The sequence below is a fragment of the Neolamprologus brichardi genome, chromosome 5 (genome assembly GCF_056152115.1).
Source record: "Neolamprologus brichardi isolate AB-2024 chromosome 5, ASM5615211v1, whole genome shotgun sequence".
Lineage (NCBI taxonomy): Eukaryota > Metazoa > Chordata > Actinopteri > Cichliformes > Cichlidae > Neolamprologus > Neolamprologus brichardi.
The window spans coordinates 11,222,741-11,246,854 of record NC_142108.1 but is presented as its reverse complement, the minus strand read 5'-3'; the positions used below and the strand labels follow the sequence as shown (position 1 = coordinate 11,246,854).

Below are 24,114 nucleotides of genomic sequence, written 5' to 3'. Positions count from 1 at the left end.
GGTTTCTCTGTGAATTTCACAGTCCCGTGGCAGCGTGCTAGGTGCTTGCTCAGATTTGAAGTTTAATTTTTCGCTGTAGAAAGAAGTTTTCTTTCCACACAGAGTGTACAGCGGACGCTAATGTTTTTATCAGCTTTTACGGACTCAAACTTCTAATGTCAGTACTTCAACGCATTAAACGTTGCACGGTCGTACTTTCTTCCACACTCCATATTATCCATTGTTGTTCTACACATTTCTGTTGCTACCACAGCGTCGCACGCTTGTACGTCATTGTCATGAGACACTGACAGACAAAATCACAGTTTAGTAACGCAGTAATGCAGCGTGCTTCTGGGAAAGTAACAGTAATCTAATTACTTTTTTTGCAATAGTAATCCCTTACTTGCAGCATTATATATATATATTTGAAAAACTGACTGGTCAAATTCAATCAGAGTTAGATTTATATGCAAATAAATCCATTAATGCACTCGACATAAATCTGGACAAAAACAGCCAAGCTTTCATATCAGAAACGTTGGTACAGGCATGCATCCATTCAGTCATTCTACTTTTTTTATTCTTATTTTGTTTGTGTGTGTGGCAAAAAAATGTTCTTTTAGATTGTTGTTTCAGATATCAGTAAGCTTTTCTTCACACAGCTGTAAAAGCCCCATAATGTATTCATCCTCATTGTTGGCAGAAACGACCTGCATGTTAATGGAAGTAAATTTGGCAGATTGTAGGTTTTATGCCTAATTTGAGCCTTCTGATGAAACCCTGTTGTTAATGGGTTTCTGGGTCAATGTGTGTCTTCTGTTTTTGTATCTTTGTTTGCATGTGTCTTTGTGTGTCTGTCCAGGTGCGTAATCAACTCCTCATTCATTTGGTGAGTCACACTTTTCTGTGTGTGTCAGTGAGGGGTGGGAGTGCACTCTCCACGTGAAATAGTGAATATGTAGTGAAAACAGGAGTATGCCATTCAGTCCCCACAGCTGCCTGGCTTGATGAGTCATCTGGTAAACAATAATAAATGTGATACAACAAACTGTTATAAGAACAGCATGCTTGTTATGCATGCATTTACAACCCTGCTCACAGTAAAGTTCATGTTCTGATGTAAAGCAAATTTGATTGAAATTCAAAATGAGATTGATTACTTGGTTTCAACATTAAAACAGTGTTGCCTTCATACTATTTTCTACTAAATTAAGGCATATAATTAAGGTATTTTAGCTCTTAGGTCTGGGCTTGCCTGCTATCAGCAGACGTGATTCCTTTACTTCTGTCCTCCAGGTCCTTGAAGTGATGCTGATGTGAATGTGATGCTGTGTGACAAGCTGAGTCTGGAAGACATGAGGGAAAGCTCAGGGCATTGAAGTGTGCGTGTGTGTGTGTGTGTGTGTGTGTGTGTGTGTGTGTGTGTGTGTGTGTGGCATGTGAAGAGATGTGAGATGACGTAGCGTGCACGCTGCATGCTACAGTACACCAACAGCATGGGGAACAAGAATAGACTCAGCACACTCGTAGGTTGTAGTTGAGGCTGATGGGTGTGCACATGGTGGTAGTGCACGTGAGCCCCCCCCTTCACTAGTGATGTCAGCCCATGTACACCATGCTAAAACTGGCAGTGCATATGAGCCCATCCCCCTTCTAAATGGCCTGCATTATTGTTGGAGCTACTTTGGGGTGTTTTTGCTACTTTGTCTGTTTACACAAACTGAACATGCACATTGGAAACAAATATATATATATTATTTATTTATTTTTAAAAAAATTATTATACATTACATTTCATCAGTCTGCTCCTCCTTGCAGGCATCCACCATTGCAGGATTACCCATAATCGTCCATGGAAGTCTGTCTTACTTGATTCCACTACAATCCCTTGTGGTAAAGGGAAAAATAAGGACAAACCTACATTAACGCACACACATGCTTGCTCTCTGTCTCTTGCATACACACATAATTGGCTTGTTAATGCTGTTTATTTACTTAACCTTCACAGAGCTGACAACTTTCTTAGTGAACTGATTTTCAGCGCGTCACCATTATAAACCTACAGGCATGTGTATCGATGCAGAAAACATGCATGCCAAATGCATCAAACCTGTAACATAAAACAACGGTCTCGCCACGCACAAGTGATGTTGTGCTGAACTTGAAAGCTTTGATCGATAGCATATCGACTGCTGCCGCTGTATTATATGTCATCTGTGTCACCCTTGAATCAAATGCCAGTCAATGTTTATTAGGCTGCACGCCACCAGAGACACAACACCCTTGTAATGAGCTTATCCTCTAAACTGAACAGCTGCTTGACATTGGTGGTGTTCAGTACAGAGCGACTTAATTGAGAAGATGATACTGTTGGATAAACACACAGCTTGGAAGACAAAAAAGCAGAAATTGACCCGTTCCTGAGCACATGCAACAAATTACAAAGTCAGCTTAATGAACGATCTATGCTAACACCTCGTTTTTTTCATCGCTCTCTCTGTGAAACAATAAATACCTGCCATCTTGCAGACCACACACATGCACACATGCTCTGTCAGTGTGATGTTGTGGAAGAGAAAAATTCAGTCTGTCTAAATAGAATGGGTCGCGGGTGAGAGAAAAAGAAATGGGCAAGTGGAAGACAGATGCAAGTCAAGAATCGGCAGCTCGTGGCTTTTTTTGGAACTTTCAGGAGCAGCATATTCCCAGAAAGTAATCCTGGGAATGCTTTTTTTCTGGATCAGCTGCTAACTGACTCAACCGACTCGTCCTGTCCCTCCCACTGCATCCTTTCATCCCTTGTACAACACACATGAGCAAGCCTAAACCTTAATCACATTAACTAGCTGGGCAGCTGCTGGTGCTTTTTTTCCCTCTTCTGTGACGTATAAAACCAGCTGCAGGGTGTAAAAGGGTTGAAGGAGCGGGTGGGGTTGAGATTATATGATGAGGTCATCATCTCCTTCAGCACGTGATGGGTGGGACGCTGGCTTCTGCACAAATGCTCCAGCTGATCTTTGAAGACTGACCATGGGAAAATGAGATTAAAAGTATTAATTGAAAAATATTATCCTATAAATCTGGGCCAATATCATGTAATTCTAAAATGCTGGTACTAAATATAAGCTTGTTGGTTGCTGCCTCTTTTATCACCTCACCTCTTTCATACTTAAGTGCGGGCCGATATGTGATCTTACATTGATTTCGTTTGGCTTTTTTCATTGATTTTACAGCTCAGCAGTGGTTACTAATCTTCCAGAGTGATGCCTTTGTCAATCTGATTATCAGGATTAATGTTTAAGTGTGTGAGACTGATATATGGTGACCGATTGCAGCATGGTACAGCTTTACACTGTGATTTTTAAGCCATGTCTTAGCATCTGACCTTCCTCTGTTCTGTTTCTTTTAGGTGTTTTCTTTTAGAGCCACAGCCAGTTTAAACTTTTCACCGATATATCTGTTTTTTGGGTTTTTTTCTTATTGTTCACTCTGATAATGTGGCTTACCGCTAATCCAAGAATCTCACTGAAACAAGAGTTTAAATCGTCCGATTGTGGCTGTAATATTTGTTTTTAGGTTAAGCTGTGGCTCCTTTTCTCAGAAATGGAATTACTGAAAATCATTTCTGAGTAACCGCCTGACTTTGTGTTCTCTCTACAGGGCTGGAATTGATGATGTGGAGACAGATGTGGTAGAAATCGAAGCGAAGCTCGATAAGGTATGAATCCTTCTAACATGTGGACTGTGCTTCTCATTAAAAGATAAAGTCAGCTAATCCATAAGGGAAAAAAATCACATGTCCATTTCTTTCAGTGGTTAGAACACTTTAAACAGGACATTAGTGGAATTCATTGGCTTTGTTTGAATGCTAAACGCCACCAGATGGGGAGGTTTTCTATGAGTAGTACTTTAGAGTCTACGCTGTAATCAGTTTTCTGTATCGCTGTCTTTCTCGCTCTGCATGTCTGCAGTTCACACACTTGTTATTTAAATGCCAGAGCTATTTAAATAATGAAAACGCTGCAGACAGTTAATTAAATGCAGTGGGTTCATGCACCGAACAAGAGGCTGCCCGTTTACAGGGAGAAAAGACTGATTAATGCCAGCGAGGTTGCAAGTAGTAGAAAAGGCTCACATAGTGCCGTTTATTACATTAGTGTGCGCTGAATTTTCCTTTTTTTATACAACAATTTATGAGACATGAATTAAAGCACTTTACTTTATTCCATCTCATTTGTTGCTGTATCCTCACAACAAGAAGGTCCTGGGTTTGAATCCTCCCGCTGGCTGGGGCCTTTCTGTTTGGATTTTGCATGTTGTCTCCATGTCTGCCTGGGTACTCGCCGGGTACTCGGACTTCTCCCCACATAGCAAAGACGTGCTTGGATTAGGTTAACTGGAGATTCTAAATTAGCTGTAGGTGTGATCGTGAACGTGAACGTGTCCAGGGTGTCACAGGGTGTCACAGGGTGCCTACAAAGATGGGCTCCAGTCCCCCTGTGACTATGAATTGGTCAAGCAGAAGAAAATGGATGGATGGATCAATCTGCCCTGAAGTGCAATTTGCTTGAACACAGGAGGTGTTAATTTTAAACCTGCCATAGAGACCAAAACTAGGAGGTATATTTATTTTATACATATATTACAGTTCATACTCATGCAGCATTTCATAGTACTATCAGTCAGGTAGCTATATTTGTTTGCCAGAATGAGCCCAGCAAACATACACTATTTGAACAAAAGTACTGGGCCGCACCTCTTAATCTCTGAATTCAGATGTTTTCGGTTCTATTGCCACATGTGTCTACAATCAATCAGCTAGCCAATGAAAGAATGGGACTTTCACTGTATTTGAGTGTGGTACTGTAATAGGAGGCAACCACTGGAACAAGTCAATTTTAAAGTATTTTCCCTCCTTGATATCCCACAATCAGTTGTAAGTGGTATTACTTGCAAAGTTGATCTCTTTAGGAATGACAGACACTCAAAAAAGTGGCAGAACACATCAACTTACAGGGTAGGTCCACCGAGCGTGAGGCATAAAAGGTGCCAGCTCTCTTTTGACTCGAGATCTGCAGAGTTCAAACCTCCTCTGGCATCAACATCAGCACAAACACTGATGTTAATACCAAACAGGTATCAGTACTTTTCTCCACATAGTATATAACAGAATAATTTAGAAAAAGAAGCTTAAGGTAACTCCATAAGTGTAGGCATTCGCATCAGCATCACTGTGATCAGGCTCTGTTCTCTATGGTATTAGTGAGAGGTTAAAGGTTTAAAGGCAAATGGAACGACTGGAATAAATTTTATAGCTGTATCAAACCTAATTAGCTACAGAGATAACTCTGGATGGACCGGATGACTGTCTTGAGGAAGTGAGCTGAAAGGCTTCTTCAGATAAACTAATAGACGTGGAAGTCAAAGAGAATTTAGAGTGGGAGACAGTGTTACTGCAGCTTCTTTCTTCTTCTCTCTGAAGGTGAATCTGAGACAGTTCTTCAAACATCAAACAGCCTGCAGACATAATGAAATGTGGATTAACAAACCTCAGTGTGAACACCTAAGTTTGTTTAAATAATAAAGTGGTTAGATGGTTTTGACTTACTTAATATTAAAGTTCATCATTAAGGAGTCATGTGAATAGAGCCCCTCACTCTCTACACATATAAACATTCCTGCCACCAACTGATAATGCAGGACCTTATGAACTTTGAACTTTGAACTATGAACTCCAGTTCAGCCTCACTGAAAACTGAAAAGCGTCAGAGGAGACAGATTTCCACCAGGGAGGTTTGTTCTGTTCAGCAGGAGTCCTCCACCTGCCCTGAAGCTGCCTGTGGTGACAGCAAAGGCTTTCAGGACAGGACACGGACATGACTGATGAAAGCTGAATCTCTCTGACAAGTGTGAAAACATTTAGTGCTGTCCGTCGGCTAACTGGAATACTGAAATGTTGCTGTTATTGAGAGAACACTAACAGTACTCAGAAACATTTCTAATTAGTTAAAATACTAAAATTCACATTATTCATCTCATTGCTCAGCAATTCTGCAGTTACGCTGCAAATATACTGTTATTGTTTCGGTCAATTAACACAGCAAGGTCTGTCGTGTGGCACCAGATGTGGCATTTTGGCTCCAACCTATTTATTATATCCAGACACACAGCTTGTCCCTCTAATGGCCATCCTCAGACCCCTGGGGGATTCAGGCCTGCACTCAATGAGATCATATTCCCTACATCAACTAATTTGTTGACATATATGTTGTCAGACCAGCCTGGGAAGAGCAGCAGCATCGTGCTTCTTTGGATTTTCTACCGATTCCTAAAAATGCTGTTAAAATTTGGACTGCATTATGCATCTTAGAAAACATACTGTGTGAACATGAGTGTGAACATTTGGCAACTGATGCTTTTGATCCCAGCAGCCCGTTTTAGCAGCGTTCACGCGGCTGCAGCCCTTACTGTCAGCCACCCAGTAAACCACAGTCACATACAGACAACCTTGGGAACGCTTGCACCAAATGTGATAATTAAACGTTTACTACACTCTCTCTTAACCCCCAACCCCACCCCTTGCCAGCAGACTCACACACACACACACATGTTGTGTTTCGGCATAAGTGCATTGGTAATGACAGTGTAACTTTCTGCACCTTATCATATTACTTGCAAAACGGGAAAGCAGTCACAGTGAAAGTCATGATGTGGCATTTAAAGGCATACATGCTTTTACTGTCTGCGCTTGTTAATTTACATTTATGTTTAGAATTTCAGTTTACCCTGACATGACTTTGGCTGCATACTATATTATACAATATACTATATTATTAAATTCTCAGTGTTGTGTATTGACTCCCAAAGCTTTTTAATACCTAAAGTCTGCTTATCAAGGTGCCTTGGCTCTGAGGTTAGTCACATTTCTATGAAATTTGGTACTTGAATACATTTGTCTTTAGAGATTCCCCTTCTAGTGCCAACTTAAACTTTAGTAAAAACATCCGTAAAAACATTAACGAGCAGTAAGTTTGCTAATTGCATCTGTCTTTATATTGCTTGCATTAAGCTTTTTTTTTTTTTTTGCAACAATGTATATTTCAGATATTTCACAGGAAAATGTTTATTGCTTATTTTTTTCAGCAGTAGATTTAAATTGTCTCCAATTTGGTTATAATGCTTAGCAAAAAGGTGATCCAGCCATAAATAAACATTAACAATTTTTTTCCTTGAGGCACCTCAGAACGCCATGATGACCTCTTCATGCTGTGTAGTGCCATCAAGTGTGTTTTGCAAGAGCTTGCACTCTACTTTTGGAAAATATTGCAGTCACGCAACCTTGCATCTGTCAGTAGAGTTGCACAACACAGAGCTAATTAGCAAGTGTTTGAAATTTCCTCTATTTATTATGTACCAAGTTGTGAGTAAGTTGGTGTGTGGGATTTGGGACGCCGCTTTAATTATAGTTGTGCAATACAGTCAGTGGCCTTTGATCATCTTCTTCATTTCCATCTTTTCATTTGCTCATTTAGTTACTTTCTTAATAAATACATGCTTCTCAGTTGGATTCCTGACACAGCAGCTTCAGTAAGGCCTGCGCTGGCCTCCAAAATTAATATTATTCCAAATTCGAGCGTCCTCTCGCATTCAGCATGTGAGCAAAAGATTCTTATAGGCTTTGTTTGATTTACGTCATCATTTTGACTATTAATATCCTCACATCTCATTATGTAAAAAGTCTTTAAATAGACAGTGTTCTTGTTTTTGGGGCATTAAAGTGATGTTTTTACACCTCCCATTAGTTGGTGAAGCTATGCAGCGGGATGATCGAGGCCGGCAGGGCCTATGTCAGCGCTAACAAGCTCTTTGTTAACGGCATCAGAGACCTGTCCCAGCAGTGCAAGAAAGAGGAGATGATATCGGTGAGTAGAAGCAAGGATATCTTCAACACTGAGTTCAGATTCACTGAGTAATATTTGAGTGCCAGCTTCTTAGCAACTGACTTCTCCTCTGTCTTTGACTTGGACGTTCCTGCATGCATTCCTCCAGTTGTTGTGTGCATGGAAGAGGTGACCTGATTTGAACAGGAGATGTTTACATGCCTGCAAGCATATAGACCTGAAACTGACTTTATAGTTTTTTAGGAAGGCATTTGGTCTCTGTTTCCTGTGTAATGTGTACTCATGTATAGATAAGTTGAGAAAATCTTGTTATGTGAGAAAGATTTTGAGGTTCATATGGAAATCCATGCTTACACTGTGCACTCTACATCACAGGAATGCCTTGAAAAGTGTGGCGAAAGCCTCCAAGAGATGGTCAATTACCACACGGTAAGACACATCTGCACACACACGTGCACAGACACACTGTATGTTGTAGCCACAGGTGAGAGGTTGAGGTACAGCCCAGGTCTTCTGACATATTAACATCTTTCAGGCATGCAGTCCTCCTGGGCCTCCGTGCACAACCCTTACACACACACACAACACTTCAACTGTGAAATCACTCAATGACTTTGAATCTGTCCACACTGGCCAGTGATCATGTGTGTGTCTGATTCAAACCACATGCTGGACCAGATGTGTATTGCAGGTTAATGCATAAACACACACATGCACACTCACACACTCACAGGTTTTCCCCACATGACTCCAGAGTGATTTCTCCTCATGACTAAGTGTGATCTCGAAATTTCTCACTCTATGAAAGGTTTCTCACACTGCTGAGATGATGATGCAGGTTTAAAAAGCCCAAGGCAGAAAGAGATATTACAGCACTTTAAAGTAATCAGCAGTAATCATTAGGACATGACAATATAAGACAGTGTGTAATATTCTGAGATGTTCACTCAACTCCATGTTTATGCGTTATGCACGCATGCATGACAAAATTAGGAACAAAGGAGAGTATTGACAATGAAGGGAAGTGGGGGAAGAAAATAAACACAGAATAAAAAAGGAAGTGACAAAGAGACACAAATGTAAAAGATCTGAAGCTTTCTGTTTCTTATTCCACAGAGTGTGAGTTACCCCTTAGATAAATCTTCTTCAATTGCATGGTTCTGTTATGATCTCCAACTTCACCTTTTTAAAATCAAATCAAATCTCTGCTTATTACATAGGATCCATTAGCCACATCAGACCAATAATTTCCTCTTTTTTTTATAGACGCGGTGTACTCTTTTCCTTTCTATCCATTACACGTTATGTAATGTCTGCAGTCCTTGCTTATATTACATAGAGCACCAATTTTAAGAACGCTGTTTCTTTTCCGCTGCTCTTTCACACCATCTCAGTGCATCCTCTGTGAAGCCTTTTTTCTTGCTTTCCCTTCATTCACCCTTTTACAAGAGTGTTTGTTTATCAGATTTTATGAATAAACAAGGGAAGGAAAAAATAAAGGATGAAGTCCTTTGCTAACTTACACTTCCCTGCATCTTATCTACTAACATAGTCCCACGGTTTGCTGTGCCGTCACCCTCATGGAGAAGCTTCAATTCCCTGAAATATGAGAAGAGGACCAACATCCATCTCTCTTACACATCCATCATGATGAGGATGATGTGAGGAAGAGATATGAGAATCAAGGAGATGTGTTAGCCTAATAAAAAGCAGCCTTAGTGTCTTTACTTAACCAGTCAGTGCCTGTTCCTAAGGCTTTTCAGCTGTCGAGGATAAACAAGGGCATTCAAAAGAAAAACTGATCTCTCAGTAAATTATATAATCAAATGTGTTTACATTCAAACATGGATCAGTCTCAGCAACAGATTAGGAAGCTTAAAAAAGTGAAACTGAGCAGATTTCTTTCTTTTTTTTTATTGTTGTTTGAGTACCTGTTGACAGCATTGTGCGATTTTCTATACTGTGATATATTTCTGTTGATGATCACTGTTCTTATTTGGCCACAAGCAAAAAAGAGCTTTGGCTTTCCATGAGTATATCCATGAGTGCTGACATTATGTAGGTTGGGCTGGGTCGAGCCCAAGGCATTATAATCAAGTGCAGGCCTGAGTGGAACATTTGGATTAGTTTCTATCAGATGTACAGAAATTGTTTTGGGTTTCATTTCTTTTCCATGAAACTTCAGATAGCTTACACCCCGTTTTGGTCACTATTTTGCTCGACACAATTCAGTGTTGTGTCAGTGCAGTCTGATGACACATCATTTATTAAAGATTTTCTCAGGTAGTTTTCCATTTTCAGCATTTTAATGATGAATGCATGGTAGTACCTCCAAACAATCCCTGGTTCTGTCAAGGGCAGGAGACACAAATGCCCTTTGGGCTTCAGAAAGGGCATCTGGTGTACATCTGGACAAATCAAACATGCGCCCCCGCAGTGATGACCTCATGTTAATAAGGGAGCAGGTGAAAGTAGCTTTCTTAATCATGAATCCATGGTGAGATATGTGTGAAAGGATTATACTTCATTTTATTGGGATTATGGGTTATTTCCTCACAATTTCTTAATGATTTATTTTAAATTGTTTATTAGTCACAGAGGGGAACTAGAGGATAATAGATTAATTTCAGTTTAGTTAGTTGAGCTGAGTTTAAGGTAAATATTCTCAAAATATCTCGTCATTCTTTATGCTTGTTATGTTAATTATATATAACAAATGTAATACTTTTCTACATTATCTGCTGACTAAAATAATGTAGTCATTTAATTGTGGCTATTTCTTGTTGCACTAATTAAACATTGATTGAAGTGTTTCCAGTGAAAGGAGACATGGGAGGAGTTGCAAAGTCTTTCCTCCTTATTTTAAGAATCCATTGCACAATACTTAAAAGACAGGCTCTGTGGGAAGTTAATACATGCTTATGAAGGAATAAAGCATTCCAACGCTCGACGTTGTCCACTTCAAATTTCCACACTGAGTGTGCTCTACATTTGCAGAATGACAAGCCACCTCAAGCAAAAAATCTGAGTCTCATCCGCCGTGTGTTATCAGGCCCTGCAGAGATGTCATGTGGTCGGAGGCTTACATGTACACTAAGCCCATAATCCTCAATGTGTATGCTTGCAAACTAGGGATTGCTATAGAAAGTTTAATCCATAGGATACCAAAAGTGATTGTTGTGTACACTGTCCGCATGCGTGTGATTATAAAGCAATCACAATTACTGTAAGTCTCTGCGTGAGCTTGTGTGCACGAGTGTTGCACAAAGATAAATCAACAAGGCACACGGTTTTCCTTAATATAGTCTAGGATAATATCAACAGCAGTGGCTGGAATATAAAAATTGAAACAAACTCACTTCCTATTGTGGAGAGAAGAGTTGGTTAAAATGAATGAGAAGTGGAGGGAAAAGAGGATGAGACAGTCAGGAAAGGGAAACCCATACTTAACAGGAAGTAAAATGTGGGCTCAAATATTGCTAAAAATCTACTGAGGCGGTAGCTGAGTGTGTTCACGTGTGTGCTCGCTTTTCTCATTTCCTTCAGCTCCTCTCTGCTTGTGGCTGAAGTAATCACATGAAAGGGATCATAATGCCATCTTGTGCCCAGATCGGAGAACTACAGATTTTCAGACGTATTCATTGCTTGCTCTTTAACTGCTGTGCACTGTATCTCACATGATATCTCTTCCTTCCGTCTGCTCGCAGATTTTGTTTGACCAGGCTCAGAGGTCCATCAAACAGCAGCTTCACACCTTCATTAAAGAGTGAGTATCACATCACATTTGAGTAGATTTAAGCACTTAAGAGAGGTGAGGACAAGTGAACAAGATGTTAAACCACTAGCTATATGAAAACTAGATGGCACGATGTCTGTTTTTATAAGTAACTTCATGTTTTAAGATTTCTATCTAGTCCCCTAATTGTTGTGTTAAATGTGCATTTTTGTACTCACATGCAGAAATCTCCCAGTAATAACAGAAATTAAGAATTTCGATCTCACCGTTTCTGATTTGGCAAAAAATGTGGGAATTCTTACCTTTGTGCTCCATGGTGCATGCACCAGGGATATACGGAAGTTCAAGGATACCAAGAAGCAGTTTGATCGAGTGCGTGAGGACATGGAGCTGGCGCAGGTGAAGAACGCGCAGGCACCCAGGAACAAGGTGCATGAGGCGGAGGAGGCGACGCAGGCTCTCATCCTCAGCCGCAAAGCTTTTCGGCACCTGGCCCTGGACTATGTGCTACAGGTGAGGCACACGGAACATAGACTCTACTTGTTATTACTAGTGTTTTCCAATAGGTGGCACTGTGAGTCAACTTCTGTTGAACCCATGCACGGACTCTTGATCTGCTCTCAGATCTCTCCTGTACATCTCAAACATGAAGTCTAAAATGTAGAATTTTCCTTTTCTCTTCGTTTCTGGCAGATTAATGTGCTTCAAGCCAAGAAGAAGTTTGAAATCCTGGATGCAGTGAGTGACTCGGATCCATCTGTATCGTCACATAATTATACATATACAGCACATATGTAGTGTGTCTTACTTTGTCATTTGACTTCCTTTGTCTGCTACAGATGCTGTCATTCATGCGAGCCCAGTATACTTTGTTCCAACAAGGCTTTAACATCTTGGATGAGATTGACCCCTATATGAAAAAACTGGCTGCACAGGTAAACAAAACAAGCAAACCCAAACCATAACAAAGAAACCATACCATGTGATTTCTAGTTTCATTGTCCTTTAATTTTACAAACATATTTTATTTTTCACTCACTGCTCCTGCTGCATATGTGATCTTGTCTTCTATGCAGCTAGATCAGCTGGTCATTGACTCGGCCGTGGAGAAGAGGGAGCTGGAGCACAAACACGCCCTCATCCAGCAGAGAGTGAGACACCATCACAGCTCTTATCTTTGAGCCCACATTGCCATAACAGTTCATCCCTGTGTCGTTTTCTTCCACTAGGGCAACCTTACCGTCCACTTCTTATGCTTACTTTTCCCTCCACCAGTTATCATCAGTTGCCATCTCCATTTGAAAAACATGTTACAGCAGCCTGTCGTATGCTGCCAAATTAGATCACAATTCATTTCAGTTATATTTCAGATTATATAGTGCCAATTCATTATAGCGTCAAGGTGCTTTATATTGTAAAGTAAAGACAATATCAAACAGAACCCCAACAATCACACAATCCCCTTTGAGCACGCACTTGGCAGCAGTGGGAGGGAAAAACCTCTTTTTAATAGGAACTAGAAGCAGGCTCAGGGATCACAATCTGAATCCCCTCGTTGATGTTCTTCCTTCATCATCATAATAATGTTGGTCCAGCAACACCACGAATAACCTAAATTCAGCTAAGAACCAATATATCTTCATAATATATTTATTCTACTGTATAAATTAATAAAGAAAACACCTGAAATACTCACCATGAAATGTTTCTCGTTCCAGAAGAGAGTTTTGTATGAACAGATTTATATAAATTTCCACATTGCAAAGCTATGACATCATAAACATTATTGGTCAGCTGCACTGTTGATCCTGGACCAGCATCATTATGATGAAGTAGGAGCAACACCAGCACAGGGATATTAGATACACCGACTCAGGGACAAGCAGCCATCCACCGAGACCGCTCGAGGGTGATGAGACAAAAAACAAACTACTGGAGAGAGATCATTCGTAATGATGCTAATAGATCAGAATACAAAATAAACAGATGGCGTGGAGGCTCTACATCATCTGTATTTTCATAAATACTAAAGCTTAGCCTTTTCACGACTATTTCCAGCTTCTCTTTTTGCAGCCACTGCACAGGTCTGTGCAGATTCTCCTGTAGTAGCATAGGAGGCCTTGCACTGATAGTGAACTCTGAAATGCTCATCAGATATTGTCTATGCTGACCAGAATGTTAGATATGTTTCCTTAAAGGTTGCTGAAAGGAATTTCTTTTTGTCATTTAGCATGACAGTCACCTCCTAATTCAGTAGAAGTTCAGTAAAACACCGGAGTTAAAAGTGGTATGTAACTGGCAGCATTAAAATAACAAAGCGAATCAGATCTTACAGAGACCACAGATGCCTTCATGAGGAAAACAAAGCCTTGAACTATTTATGTTTGTTTAGTAAATGCCACTGTCCTGTTTACTGTCTAAGGTTTGCGAGACACTGATAGACGGCATTCTGCGTTTTGCGTTCAGGGTTACAGTAAGAACAAGTCCCCTAAACATGTATGGCCCACTCTGCTTGAAGAAAAGCAACTCTTTAACCATCCCCATCCCCCCAGTAGCCACACACATGCACAGATGCATAAGAAAAATCATCCATCTGTTGCCAGAAGAAATGCCAAAAGCATGCCTGTTTTTCTGCCAGAGGCCCTTCCCTCCGACCAATTTAGTTGCCCAGGGAAGGCATCCTGCCAGACTCGACGAACAGCTTTGTGCATGGATTAATGACCTTTCAGCAACTCGTCCTTTTTAATCCATAAAACGTGCATTGAATTGTGCCCCTGGGCTTCATTTCTGATGGTTTTAGAAAAATAATGCTTCACGTGTAACATGCTGTAGTTCTTTTAATCAGGAACAGCTGTTTTATGTGTGTATTTTTCAGGAGCTCTCTGATGTCGCTCGCTTGTGACACCATCAGTTGCACATATTTATTCTTATTTAGTTTGTTCTGGTGAAATTAACGCAGTCATGTTCCTCCTCTAATGCATTTCTTCCCCCTCTCTCACTCTCTCTCTTCACTGTGTCCTTGCTTGGCCTCTTGCTCACAGACTCTGATGCAGGTGAGTTTGTTTTTTGTTTTTTTTCTCTCTCTCTGTACCTTACCCTTGGCTTACTGGTTAAAATGAACCACATGTATGTTAGATTTTTTTTTGATTTGGGTTTTAAAAGAAAAAAGTGTGTGGAACATTGCAGTAATGGACGGTTCAAGAAACACAGACCTGCTTTGCAACTGTTAGCCCGTATTTTGACCTGGCCTGTTTGGCTCTAGGTGTCAGGTTTCTTGTGTCGACTGGTATAGGTTTTCAGCTGATCCTTGAAGTTTGTACTCTAGCTCTCAAGGCCACATTGTCTGGAAATTAAAAATAAAATGAAAGTAATCTCACTTTCCTGAAAACCTGTAAATTTTCCTGCCCCAGAAGATCTTTGTCTACCAGTCATTGTGTATGTGTAGCAGTGGTAGTAGTTGTTTCACTAGCTCGACTGATGCATAAATCAGTGTGCCTTTTTGTAAGCATAAAGCGAGACTGTGTTTGCGTGGGAGAGACGTTAACATCAGTATTTGTCTGAAGGCGCTGACGCGTGTCACACTGATGTGCCCTTCTTGAAATTTCTAGCACAGAATTGCTCTTAAACAGTTTTTATAAGAGTGTAAGACTCTAAAATAAGTCACCAAAACAACACAGATTATTATATTCAATTGTTAAATAAATCATTACAGTCTGTGTGTAAAAATGTCGAAGCAGGGGTGGTGATGATCTGATGATCAAACATCTGTCTATCACCAACACAGTGCCAGTGCCAGCACTGTTTTTTGTTTTTTGGAGCCAGCTCTGCCTTTTTGGTGTCTTTGCAGAACCAATCCTCATTCTGACAGGTCAGAAAACCAAAAGTTACAACTGCCAGCTTACAGCCAAAGTCAACAGATGGCATTAAGATGCACAGCCGGGTCTTGAATGTGAAGGCAAGCAATGGAAATAGATTACAAAAAGATGAAGAGAGATAAAAAAGTGAAAGATCCAGACAGCAGGGCGAGACAGATGACGGAGGCCGTCTCTCTCAAAGAGGGAAAAACTCAAAGCTCTTTCAAATCAGATGTCTGGTCTTTCTCAGGAAGTGCTTTTATCAAGAAAAAGACCTGAAGTAACATGAAGACAGAAAAAGCATCACTGCATCAAGAGATTAAAGAGAAAACGCTGCCACGAGCCATTTAAAAAAAAAAATTCCACTGAACACTGTCTGTTGTTTCTGATATTCCTTCCATATGCAAATGTAGTAGTGTGGGAAGGGGCGCTATGAGACGGCAGAAGCTGTGAATTATAGATGCAATGCATTCTTTATTAAGAGTAACTTCAGCACTCAGGGTAAAAATAAGACCGATTCATGGAAGTAGTTAAGCCCGCCTGCTTTATTTGCAGAGAAGTTAATAAGGGATGAGCACAGATAAATATATTAGTGTGGGGTTATCTGAAAGGGGCATTGTTGGCATTAGGATGAAGCAGAAACAGTAATCAGGTGATGACTGAGAAACCATTTTAGCCATTGCATACTTACACAGTGGGTTCTTCTTCTTTACCTCGCGCTTCTTTGATTGCCCCGGCGGCTCCCTCCCCATCTCAGCCCGTCCTCCTGCACAGATCACACGCTCCCTCGCGCCTTTCTTTCACAGCAGCTCTTTTTTGTGTGTGTGCAGAACATCATTGTGGCTCCCTGGGGAACCAGGGCCTCAACTCTCTCCTCCTTCATTGTCACCACTTTTAACTGCACAACATTTTTAAATCAAGCAAATGCAAATACACCAGAAAAAAACTAGGGTGTTAATACTAAACATTTCCTTAACCGCCTTTATCAATAAATTGCCCAAACTATATCCATTTGTATTGCTTTGATTACACGCATGTTTGCTTGCAGCGTATTAGGATGAGGTATTTTTTCGTAATAGTTTTCTGTTGACTGGTGACAACTGCCGAGGTGTCCCTGAGGTGTTGTTTCAGCTCAGTGTGCGTTGCGTGTCCGTGGTGTGATGGGTTATTACATTAAAATGAAGATGATTGCCTGGAATGTTATTCACTATATGCAAATTATCACATGCAGTTTACCTCCAATACCTCCAAATGTATGGAAATGTTTCAACATGTCTTACATAGCCTTACTGGTATGTTGCCAAAATTGCATGTTCAGGGTCTCTTTTGTTATGCAGCCTCCTGTTCCTTTAGGCTACTTGTGCACTGCATTCTTGAACAGTCCTGGCTAATTGAAGGTTGTAAGACAGGAGGGGACATAAATATTTGTATAAAGCTACGAATTATTCTGTGTGTTAGAATTAAGGGCTTCCTTTTGACTCATAACAGCTTAGACTTGTGACAGCTGCAGTGCTTCCAAACAAAAAGTGCTTTTAGGGGGAAAAAAGAGCTGTGTTGTTATTGTTATTGCACATCTTCAGTTTGTATAGCGACTGCTCAGGCTTGGCACCTTTAAAATCTTTTTTTGTAAAGACTTCTTTGTAGGAATTGTTGTTAGACAGGTGCCGTTCTGCTCCAGTGGGTGCCTTATTAGAGGGCATTACCTGGAATTCACTATATGCAAATACTTGTATTTGTAATATACATATACATATGTATATTATGGAACTGGTTCAACATGTCTCATACAGCCTCACTGATATGTTTTGGGCCCACTGTTTGACTCAGTGCCATTATGCAGCTCACTGCGTCTTTGGGCTACTTGTGCGCTACGTCCTTGCATATTACCCATTATCCTCAGCACATTTCCTGTTGTTTTATGATTTAAAACTAAATGCAAAAGCTGATGAATGAGCTCTTTTTAGTCTTCAAAGAGACACGTGGAGTACCGTACAAAGTCTGACCAGCACAGGCCCATGGGCTCAGTGTCCTCCTAAGTCATGCTGGGTGCCACAATTGCTACAGAATCACTAAACTACTGTGAATCAGATAATAAAACTACTGTGAATGTAATAATAAAACTGAGCTTGCACTGCAATAACTTATCAGTGATTCAATTCAGTTTATACTGTAAGGTAAAAACCCTAAAATATTAGAAAGAACAATCACACATTCCCCATGAGCAAGTACTTGGCGACCTTGGGAAGGAAAAGCTCCCTTTTAGCAGGAAGAAATCACCGATGGAACCACAGGAGCAGGGACTGGTTGGGTGTGAGAGGAAAGAGAAGAGCACAGAGGGAGGCAGCACAAAAGGCAAACTACTGGAGAGTCAGAGTTTAAGAATTGCTAATGATTAAATGCAGTAGTGAAAAGACAGAGTGACCAAGTGCATCATGGGAAGCCCCCAGCAGCAGAAGCTTATGTGTGTTTAAGTTTTTCATTACTAAATTGTATCAATTAGTGTAACTTATAATTGAAGCGAATCAGTAGAATTCAGCTGCGGGGCTCACAGTGACTTAATTGGGCAGTTTGGCTCAGTGGCGCTATGCAGCCTCCAGCGCCTTTGGGCTAGTCGCTGCATTCTTGCGCGGTCCCGGCTGATTTAAGGTGGGAAGAGGGTGCTCCGGGCTGGTGTTTGGGGAGCAATAATGTTAGCTTGATTAAGCAGGAAAAAGTTTTAGAGCTGCAGACAGATGGAAAGCTGACTCCCACAGAAGACGCTCGGGCGGGGGTGAAAGGGCAGCCTTAAATCGCGGGTGGGGCGGGGATGAGGTATGGCTACGTTTAGGGCCTCACATGCAGCAGGAAAATGAAAAGTTTGATCTTCAGCAGGCGCTGCAGGGGTCACCCCCGCGGGGCGCGAGGACACGGTGACAGCTGTATGCTAATGTGCGCCCGCGCCGGGTCCACGCGGCCGAAGGAGCGGCACGAGCGTGTCGCTGTTCCTCTTTGACAGTGTGTGTCTGGACTCGCGTGAGGAGCACATTTGTCTCCTTTATCGTCATTTATTTATGAATTTAAGCTTTTATTTTCCTGTTGACATCGTAATGCTGCTGGATGTCAGTGTGATAAAGATGAAGATACTTGGCATGCTGAGCTACACGCTGGTGAGCTTTTATTTATTTAACCTGAAGTTTTGATGAGAGCTTCTGTTCGACTCTTGTACGCTGTGTTCCCTTTTCCATTGGTGAACAGACAACAGGTTTAAAAGTTTAAAATGCAACAATTAGCTGCATGAGGGAAAACTGGAGTTAAGGGAAATGCCAACACGGGTGTTCCTCCAAATGTTCTTCTGTCTTTTTTTTCTGTAAAGCGCCCAGTTGGAGAGCCTACAACTAGCCTACTGCTCTCCAGCAAATGTTGCGCATAAGTGGCTCTTGAATCACTTGGAAACGCCTCCAGGTGTTTGGCTGGCGGAGAACCAAGTTGTTGTACCGCGTCACATCATGTTTTTGCTTTCTAGGGCCTGCATGTTTTGGAATAATTGTTTCTGAAGAATTTTGTGTTATTATAGTACCTCCGTGTCACATGGCAGTTCACCTACTTATCTTATGTCTGAATCCGTTCGTTTCAATGAATGGGAGGTGACTTTGTGGCAAGGAATCAGTGAAAAGGCTTTTATGCTTTTAACAAAGCTAAAGGAAAGTGGAAAATTACAGGGTTTCCCTGAGTAGAAAGTTTGTGTGCCTACTAGTGTCCCATATGTTTAGTACTCCCTCAGATCAAAGTGTCACCTAAGATAAGCAAACCTGAGCCTCAGCTCTCATTTCACAATCTGTGTGCTTTTGTTCTTCACTTCGCTGACCAGGTGGCATCTGACTTTAGAGACCCTTCTTGGCTAATCTTAGATATACAAATAGGTACAAAAGGTTTAGCTGAATGGTCAAGAAATCCTGACACAATCTTTAAATGTAAACTAATCGTGTTGTAGAGAGGACACTGATTATTGAGGAGGCACAGCTATTGTATGAGCCCCCGATAAGGTTACGCAGACATTTGTTGTGGACTTTACACTGATTGTTTCACACAAATAATTACTTCATATGTTCTCTTCGCAGGATTTTTCCTATGATGACCCTAAGCTGGAATTCAATGTGGATGCACCCAATGGTGTGGTTATGGAGGGCTACCTCTTTAAGAGGGCCAGCAATGCATTCAAGACCTGGAATAGGTAAACTGGAAAGTTACGATATATAACAAAATAGAATCGAGGTTAGCTTACAAATCAGCCATAACCTGTTCATATGGAAAATACACTAATGTGACAAAATGGGGGTAAAAAGCTCATCTTTCCAACTTTATTGCCTGTGAGCTCTCAGATTTCTATGTAGAATAACTAAAGAAGGAATGTGCTTTGTTGAGCTCTACTAAGTTAGTTGATTTCATTCCATTGGTTCAGTACTGAAAGTAGACTTCAGCATTTGAGTCAGCCTATCTCTGTCACTCTAACAGTCTGATTTCATACCTTCAACCCCCTCCAGGCGGTGGTTTTCTATACAAAACAGCCAGCTGGTCTACCAAAAGAAACTCAAGGTACAGTCTAATTTTGTAAATGTAAATCTACCGTTTTGGGGTCCTTATGCTAAGATTTTGTCACCACTCTAGCTAACCTACACAGTTTAGAGTTCTGAATTCTATTTGCCACCATTTGTATAATAGCAGGTCAACCAATGTCTTGTCTTTCCTGTCGATCCTGTCACTAAGCTTTGTTTTTTTTGGCACTCCCCTTTTTCAATGGCAGGATTCTTTGACAGTGGTTGTTGAGGATTTGAGGTTGTGCTCAGTCAAACCATGCGAAGATAATGAGAGGCGGTTCTGCTTTGAGGTGGTTTCACCCACTAAGTAAGTGTGTGTATTTCACTCCAGAATAAGCTCAACTTTTTCTTTTTTTTTCAGATTGGGACAGACTTTAGCTAAAATATTAAACAGATCAAGATGTTTATAACTAGTTTTTCTAAACCTTTAGGAGCTGCATGCTGCAGGCTGAGTCCGAGAAGCTGAGGCAGGCATGGATCCAGGCCGTCCAGGCAAGCATCGCTTCTGCTTACAAGGACATCACCGACAACTATTACATCGAGGTGAAAACAAACACATAACCACATACAATAACACTTACACAATCCTGTAATGCAAGCCTTTATTTTTCCTTAAATTTTATCAAGTCTCCATCGCTAACTTGTAACTCCATCTTCACAGCGATTGGACCGGACTGCCTCACCCTCCACCAGCAGCATTGACTCCGCCAGTGAACCCAGAGAGAGAGGAGAGAGGGCTGATAAGGGAGTTCGGGGAGGAGGAGAGAGCCTCCTCCAGCGAGTGCAGAGCCTGCCAGGCAATGAGCTGTGCAGTGACTGTGGCCAAACGGCTCCCTGCTGGGCCTCTATCAACCTGGGAGTGCTGCTCTGCATTGAGTGCTCAGGGATCCACAGGTGACTGTACACTAAGGGCTGCAGTTATTGTGCAACAATCACACAGACCCTGTGGACTGTAAATCTTTTAAAGACCCCGAAATACGTGATGTAGGAGGCAGTCAAAATTAACAAGAAGTGAGCCATTTATTTTGGCTGACTTCCAACAGGTGAAGCCACAAAGGGGAGCTCACGCAAGCAAACAAGCTGAATACACAGACAGCATGACAAAGAACATAGATGAGACTAAGGCTATAAGTAAACAGAAATTCAAACATATAATGAAGGTCTAAAAAGAAATTAGGAGCTCAGAAGTATACTAACACAATCTAAATGATAGTCATCAAAACAAGACCAAAACCCATGATAGTCATGACAGATTGACCCCATCCTCATTCCCCTGCTAGGTTGCATTCACACAGCCCTCAATAACCTTATGCAGAGCATTACATTCATAACTTTTTTCTAGTTTGTGACTACATTGTAGAAGTGGTGACACACTTCTGCTCACATATTTATTTGATTACTTAACTTGTTATTGAGGAAGCGTTGGGCATGGGTGACAATCATACCACATGCATACGTGGTCAAATCAAACTGAATGCCTGCAGTGAACAAACCAGGCAAACAAACTGGACTTTAAACCTGCTTTGTCAGTTTGTTTTCTCTGTTGTCTCTGGTGAGTTTTTCCTGATTGCCTAACCTTTAAAATGAAACTGTCCTAGTTTAGTAAGGCTATTTACAAAAAAAAGATGTTCCTTTCCAGAAAAGAGAACATTACGTCACATATCTGTGTGACTGACATTTGCCCTGCTTCTTCTTGTTTTTAACACATGCCTGTTTAATCATCTGCATTCAAGCATTCCGTTACATTCACGTTCACACAAGTGTATCAGTTCTTTTTTGATATGTCAAACTTTCCATCATGTAGGCTTATCAGTCAAAACTGTATCCATAAAAAGGCTGGCTGCACTAGAATTAAAATTAAATAAATGTATATGTAATATTAATAAGAAAAAAAGCACAAATCTATGGTTTTTCATACTGGATTTGTCACATTTGTGTATATTTTAAGTAATAAGACAATACTGTTTTTACTCCAGGGTCTTATGAGCATAGCTTCAGACATCTGCCGCCCCAGGCAGTTTAAATAAAAGTAGCAAAAGTAAGATTGTGCTAAGATCTTCCGGTTGGATAAAAACTATTTTTAAACTCTCTTTTTCTTGTTTCTTTCAGGAGTTTAGGGGTCCATTTCTCTAAAGTGCGTTCACTGACGTTAGACTCGTGGGAGCCAGAATTACTTAAGGTGCGCCTTCTTAACGCTTTGCCTACAGCTCATCTTCTCTCTGCCATGTTTTCCCCCCCAGCAGAGTTACATGTCTTATTCCTTTAGTTCATTGCTAATGCAATTTTAATTAGCCCTTTTAAAAAAAATGTTCACTTTCTGTGTTGTCTCTCTCATCTTATATTTAGCTGATGTGTGAATTGGGGAATACTGTGATCAACCAGATTTATGAGGGATCCTGTGAAGAACTCGGAGCAAAAAAACCAGGCCCCTCCAGTTCAAGGTCAGTTTCTATCCAGCAGAGTAATTTTTCCAAGACTCTAAAGATACCTTTTACCTTCTTTCTTATGGTCATTTACCTCCAGACAGGAGAAAGAGGCCTGGATCAAATCTAAATACGTGGAGAAACGCTTCCTGAAGAAGATGAGTGGCAGCGAAGCGCTCGTGCAAGGTGAAAGGAAGTCCCGCCCTTGGACAGTGAAGAAATGCCAGCGACACAGCAGCTCTGTTCGGGCACCCAACAAGGCTCGTAGGAAATATCACCGATATGAACCCGGCAGCGCCTCGCCGGCAAACCTCTCAGCAGGTCAGTGTGGGGACTTGTGATGTGGTGATAGAACCAAACACACTGTGAAGCCCAGACTGAGCTCTTGTTCTGATCTTTTATTCTCCTGCAGCAGCTGCAGCAAAGTTTCGCCGGGACTCACTGTTCTGTCCAGATGAGTTGGACTCATTATTTTCCTACTTTGACACTGGCTCTGGTCCTCGCAGTAAGTCCACTACACAATGTGTTGATACAGATACAGTGCGTTGTTATTGTAGACATTAGAGAAGATTTTAGGTAAAGGCTCCACAGTGAAACAAAATAACTCAAACTGAAGTTCTTATAGCAGTTTTCCACATATTTGTGATTTCCTGAGCAATCCAACCGATAACGTGTCTTTATGTAATGCAGTTTGTGCTAAGTAATGATTAACGTGTCCGTGGCTTGGCAATGCTTGGCCCTGCAGGTCTCAGTAGCGACAGCGGCCTGGGAGGAAGTACTGACGGGAGCACAGACGTCCTGGCCTTTGGCTCAGTGGTGGACAGTGTAACAGAGGAAGGTACGTGTGCTTGTGGGCTGTGTGCCACCAGTGTAAGTAGCTACAATTTAAATTAAATTGTGTTACATGTACTTATATTGTCGCTCATTCTCATGTTAAATTATTCACACACAGAAGAGGAATCAGAGGAGTCCTCCAGTGGTGAGGTAGAAATTGAACAGGAAGTATCCTCAGACCCTGAAGACCCAAGAGAACTCCACCCTGGCGCGCTCCTATACCGATCCTCCCGACTCCACAACTTGCCGCTCATGGCGGAGGCTTTGGCACACGGTGCTGACGTACACGCCGCTTGCGAGGAAGAGGAGGGGAAAACGCCACTCATTCAGGCTGTGATAGGGGTGAGACACTCTGTGATAAACATGTGTGGGTGTTTTGGTTTGGATAAAGTGATGTGGATGTAAATGAATAATTTCATTTATTAAATTTAGTTTATCTGTTTAATTGTTAAGTGACTTCAGACCAGTGCCCTTGATGTTAAATGTCATGAAGGTGGTGGAGAAACTGGTTCTTGCCAGCTTTGCTTGCAGGTGACACATGCTCTCCACCCTTTTAAGCCAGTTTCTGTTTAGGGTGGATATCTACATGCTGCTGCATGTCTCTCCCACCTGGATGGTATGGATTGTACTATTGGCATTATGAGAGAATTGTGGGGTTTTGGGGGGGGGTTCCCTCCACATCTTTAATACCATCCAACCACTTCTAAGTGAGAAGCTGCTCAGAATGGGTGTCACCACTTCTACTGTTCTGTCAGAGTGGCTTCAGTTTGCACAGCTGGTGTGGTGGTTAGTAATACTCAGGCATCACAG

At 41.3% G+C, this 24,114-nt stretch overlaps 1 protein-coding gene across 1 annotated transcript in view; it reads left to right on the top strand.

The window, feature by feature from the left end:
* LOC102782697 (arf-GAP with coiled-coil, ANK repeat and PH domain-containing protein 3-like) overlaps window positions 1-24,114 on the top strand; it is a 64,986-nt gene that overhangs the window by 32,575 nt on the left and 8,297 nt on the right. The window contains exons 2-21 of the mRNA XM_087840649.1: window positions 3,643-3,700; window positions 7,785-7,904; window positions 8,259-8,312; window positions 11,591-11,649; window positions 11,949-12,132; window positions 12,313-12,357; window positions 12,459-12,554; window positions 12,696-12,770; window positions 14,661-14,672; window positions 19,571-19,683; window positions 19,994-20,045; window positions 20,254-20,354; window positions 20,479-20,590; window positions 20,709-20,941; window positions 22,157-22,226; window positions 22,394-22,488; window positions 22,571-22,791; window positions 22,883-22,975; window positions 23,216-23,308; window positions 23,423-23,646. Of these exons, the coding sequence (XP_087696775.1) occupies window positions 3,643-3,700; window positions 7,785-7,904; window positions 8,259-8,312; window positions 11,591-11,649; window positions 11,949-12,132; window positions 12,313-12,357; window positions 12,459-12,554; window positions 12,696-12,770; window positions 14,661-14,672; window positions 19,571-19,683; window positions 19,994-20,045; window positions 20,254-20,354; window positions 20,479-20,590; window positions 20,709-20,941; window positions 22,157-22,226; window positions 22,394-22,488; window positions 22,571-22,791; window positions 22,883-22,975; window positions 23,216-23,308; window positions 23,423-23,646 (2,110 nt within the window). The remainder of the gene's footprint in view (window positions 1-3,642; window positions 3,701-7,784; window positions 7,905-8,258; window positions 8,313-11,590; window positions 11,650-11,948; window positions 12,133-12,312; window positions 12,358-12,458; window positions 12,555-12,695; window positions 12,771-14,660; window positions 14,673-19,570; window positions 19,684-19,993; window positions 20,046-20,253; window positions 20,355-20,478; window positions 20,591-20,708; window positions 20,942-22,156; window positions 22,227-22,393; window positions 22,489-22,570; window positions 22,792-22,882; window positions 22,976-23,215; window positions 23,309-23,422; window positions 23,647-24,114) is intronic.